Source organism: Fusarium subglutinans (assembly GCF_013396075.1).
Source record: "Fusarium subglutinans strain NRRL 66333 chromosome Unknown NRRL66333_c0000652, whole genome shotgun sequence".
In the NCBI taxonomy this organism is placed as follows: domain Eukaryota; kingdom Fungi; phylum Ascomycota; class Sordariomycetes; order Hypocreales; family Nectriaceae; genus Fusarium; species Fusarium subglutinans.
Genome location: NW_023502715.1, coordinates 1 through 2,626, shown reverse-complemented (window position 1 = coordinate 2,626; position 2,626 = coordinate 1). Strand labels below are relative to the sequence as shown.

At 43.8% G+C, this 2,626-nt stretch overlaps 1 protein-coding gene across 1 annotated transcript; it reads right to left on the bottom strand.

Moving 5' to 3' along the window:
* Positions 1-987: 987 nt before the first annotated feature.
* Positions 988-2,022, bottom strand: FSUBG_14116 (uncharacterized protein; the record flags this gene model as incomplete). The annotated part of the gene is made up of 1 exon (XM_036679075.1): positions 988-2,022. One exon carries the CDS (start codon positions 2,020-2,022, stop codon positions 988-990), a length of 1,035 nt encoding a protein of 344 aa, XP_036530426.1.
* Positions 2,023-2,626: the final 604 nt, after the last annotated feature.

The following is a 2,626-nucleotide window of genomic DNA, read 5'->3' as shown; positions in this document are numbered from 1 at the left end:
GCAGGTTATAGTTATTCTAGGTCTTAGTATTTATTCTAAAATACTAAGACTTACCTTAGAATTAATCCTATATCCCCTTCTGAATACTATTATATACCTTTATATATGTAATTTAGTATTAATAGCCTAAATATATTAATATTATAAAAAGTATATTTCTTTAACTTAAAGCCCTAGCCTTAACTTTAAGCTTTAATTAACTTTAATATAGCCTTTAGCCTATAACTAACCCTAACTAACCCTAACTAACCCTAACTAATTAGCTTAATTTAGCTTAAAATAGTCTATTTTACTAAGTTAAGTAATTAACTTACTATTAAGAGGTGTGGTTATAAGCTAATAAGAGCTAATAAGAGATTTTAGCAATATGGCCAGTGCGCTGAAAAAGCGGGACAGGACACTTTTAAACTAATTAGAAGGCTAGGAACCCTTGTTTTGCTAGTATATGATCCCTGGAGCGTTGGTGTATAATTTGGTATTGACATTTTTACCTTAAACCCCGCCCTCCTTAGCGGGGTAGCGCTGGCTTGGCAGGGTCTAAGTGTCTAGCTACTTTGATATCTATAGGTATCTGGGGTACCGGTAGTTGACTGTGGCGCCATGATCACAACCTACCTTATGGTCTTGCTGGTGGTACCACCGAATTGCAACCTGTGGCACCACCACCAGAGTGAAAAGTAAATAATTTAGCGAGTTTCTTGCGTTCAGATTAGTCTAGGCAGCTTCGCTATTCCGAACTAGCACGCCGGAGTATGACGGTTCATAACCGTAGAGAAACAAAGACAACCTCGTAGGAGACCTGGAAAGGCCAAGGGTGATCCCGCAGGTATTCCCTGTTGAGGGATGCAGTAGCCAAACCTTGGAATCAGACAAATGTTAAGGAATGCACGTTGTCTTTTATTTCCTTTTTTTTTTGTCACAAGATTCGCCGCAGGGTATACGGAGAAAAAAATGAACTAAATAATTGATATTGATTAGATAACGTCTCTATGAACCTAAACCCGCCCCCAATGCTTGCCGCATTGCGCGCTTCATAACACGAAACTGACCAATCAACAACTTGATATGCTCTATCGCAACCTCGTTCTCTTCCTGCAACTGTTGGATATATACGGTTGCTTGGTTCAGCACTTCAGCCTTATTCATCCGTACTACCCTATCCCTGTCGTTGTCGCTAGCTCCGTCGTCTCCCTCGGTCAGATCCTCATTGTTCCCCGGAAGTCGCTGTCCGTGCTGCGTCTGTTTTAGCGAAGTGACGCAGTCCCGAAGCGCCTCGAAACGCTCCTGGAGGCCTGCCCTATATCGCTTCTCGATTGCGTAATGAGGGCGCTGCCGTTTTCGAGGTGATGCGTGGCATGAAGCAATGTTGCTAGCGCTTCTGTCCCTGTCGATGGCCCCAGCTTGCCCCACAGCCAGGGATGTTGTCGTCGCGGGTCCCCCTTCTCCGAGTCTATGGAGACTAGCTTTGCTGGGTTGGGGTACTTCAGAGCCTTGGTTCTGGCGTTGCGGGCTTTGGACAATGGCCCTATTGTGGGGTGTTTGAGGGCAGACAGAGTCAAGCAGGGCATCCCACTGGCTGATGGAGCTTGACGAGAAATGTGACAAGTAGTCAGTGCTGTTGCCGTTATTACTGCTGTTACTGGTGCTAATACTTTCGGAGGCTGAGCAAACGAGTAACGAGTCTGGTTGCTCGACAAGCTCGTCACAGCTATAAGCCATGAGATTGCCCAGCCAGTTGGGTTCCAGATCAATGCTGGCATAACAGGAATCGCCACCCAATGCTGGATCGACCACAACTGTTTCATTTGGGGAGCAAGAAATGGCCGCTGGCGAATCCTCACTGCTGCCGGAAACTTGTGATAGTTGAGCAATCTCTGTAGCGCTGGGCCAAGGAGCGCCCGACCTGAGAATCTCCAGGTCAACGTCGTCGTTAGCAAGCAGCGCTCGAAGGGAGGCGACTAATTCTTCACGGCCCTTTGGAAGGCCAGGTGGTGATAAACATTTCGATTGAGGCTTGGGCATCTTGTTGGATCTGTGCGTGGACGAATCTTATCTGATTCTCGATATCTGGTTGCCTTTTGCTTCACTCTGAGAGGGCACCAAGCACGTATGGACTCTGAGCCTTACATATAAATTTCTTGGGCAGAGATCTACAAAATAAATACTTTGCAATGGCTTGATTTCGGACCCTTAATGCCTTCCGGTTCGGGCTCTGAACAGTGTATTCAAGATAGCGAATCTGTTGGTTCGTCCACGCGCTGAATTTCAAGCTGTTGGTCGGTCATATACAGGGATAGATGTCTGTTGGCTCGTCGGGGACAAAAGTTCCAGGCTCTAACCAAGCTTGCAGAGCTAGTTCACAACGCGATCCCTGGACCAACAGATGCAGTCAATAGCAGATCTGTTTCTGTTAAAAAGTTTATATATATACATTCTTTCCTTTTTCTTCTTTTAGAAAAAAGGGAAGTTTTATATCTATATCCCTTAGCTTACTAATAACTAGCTAAGGTATTACCTAAGTATAAGTAATTATTTTATTATTTTAATTTAATATCTCTTTTTAGTATACAAAAATTAATAATATTATATACTAATTTCTTTATAATATATATTATATTAAGTCCTC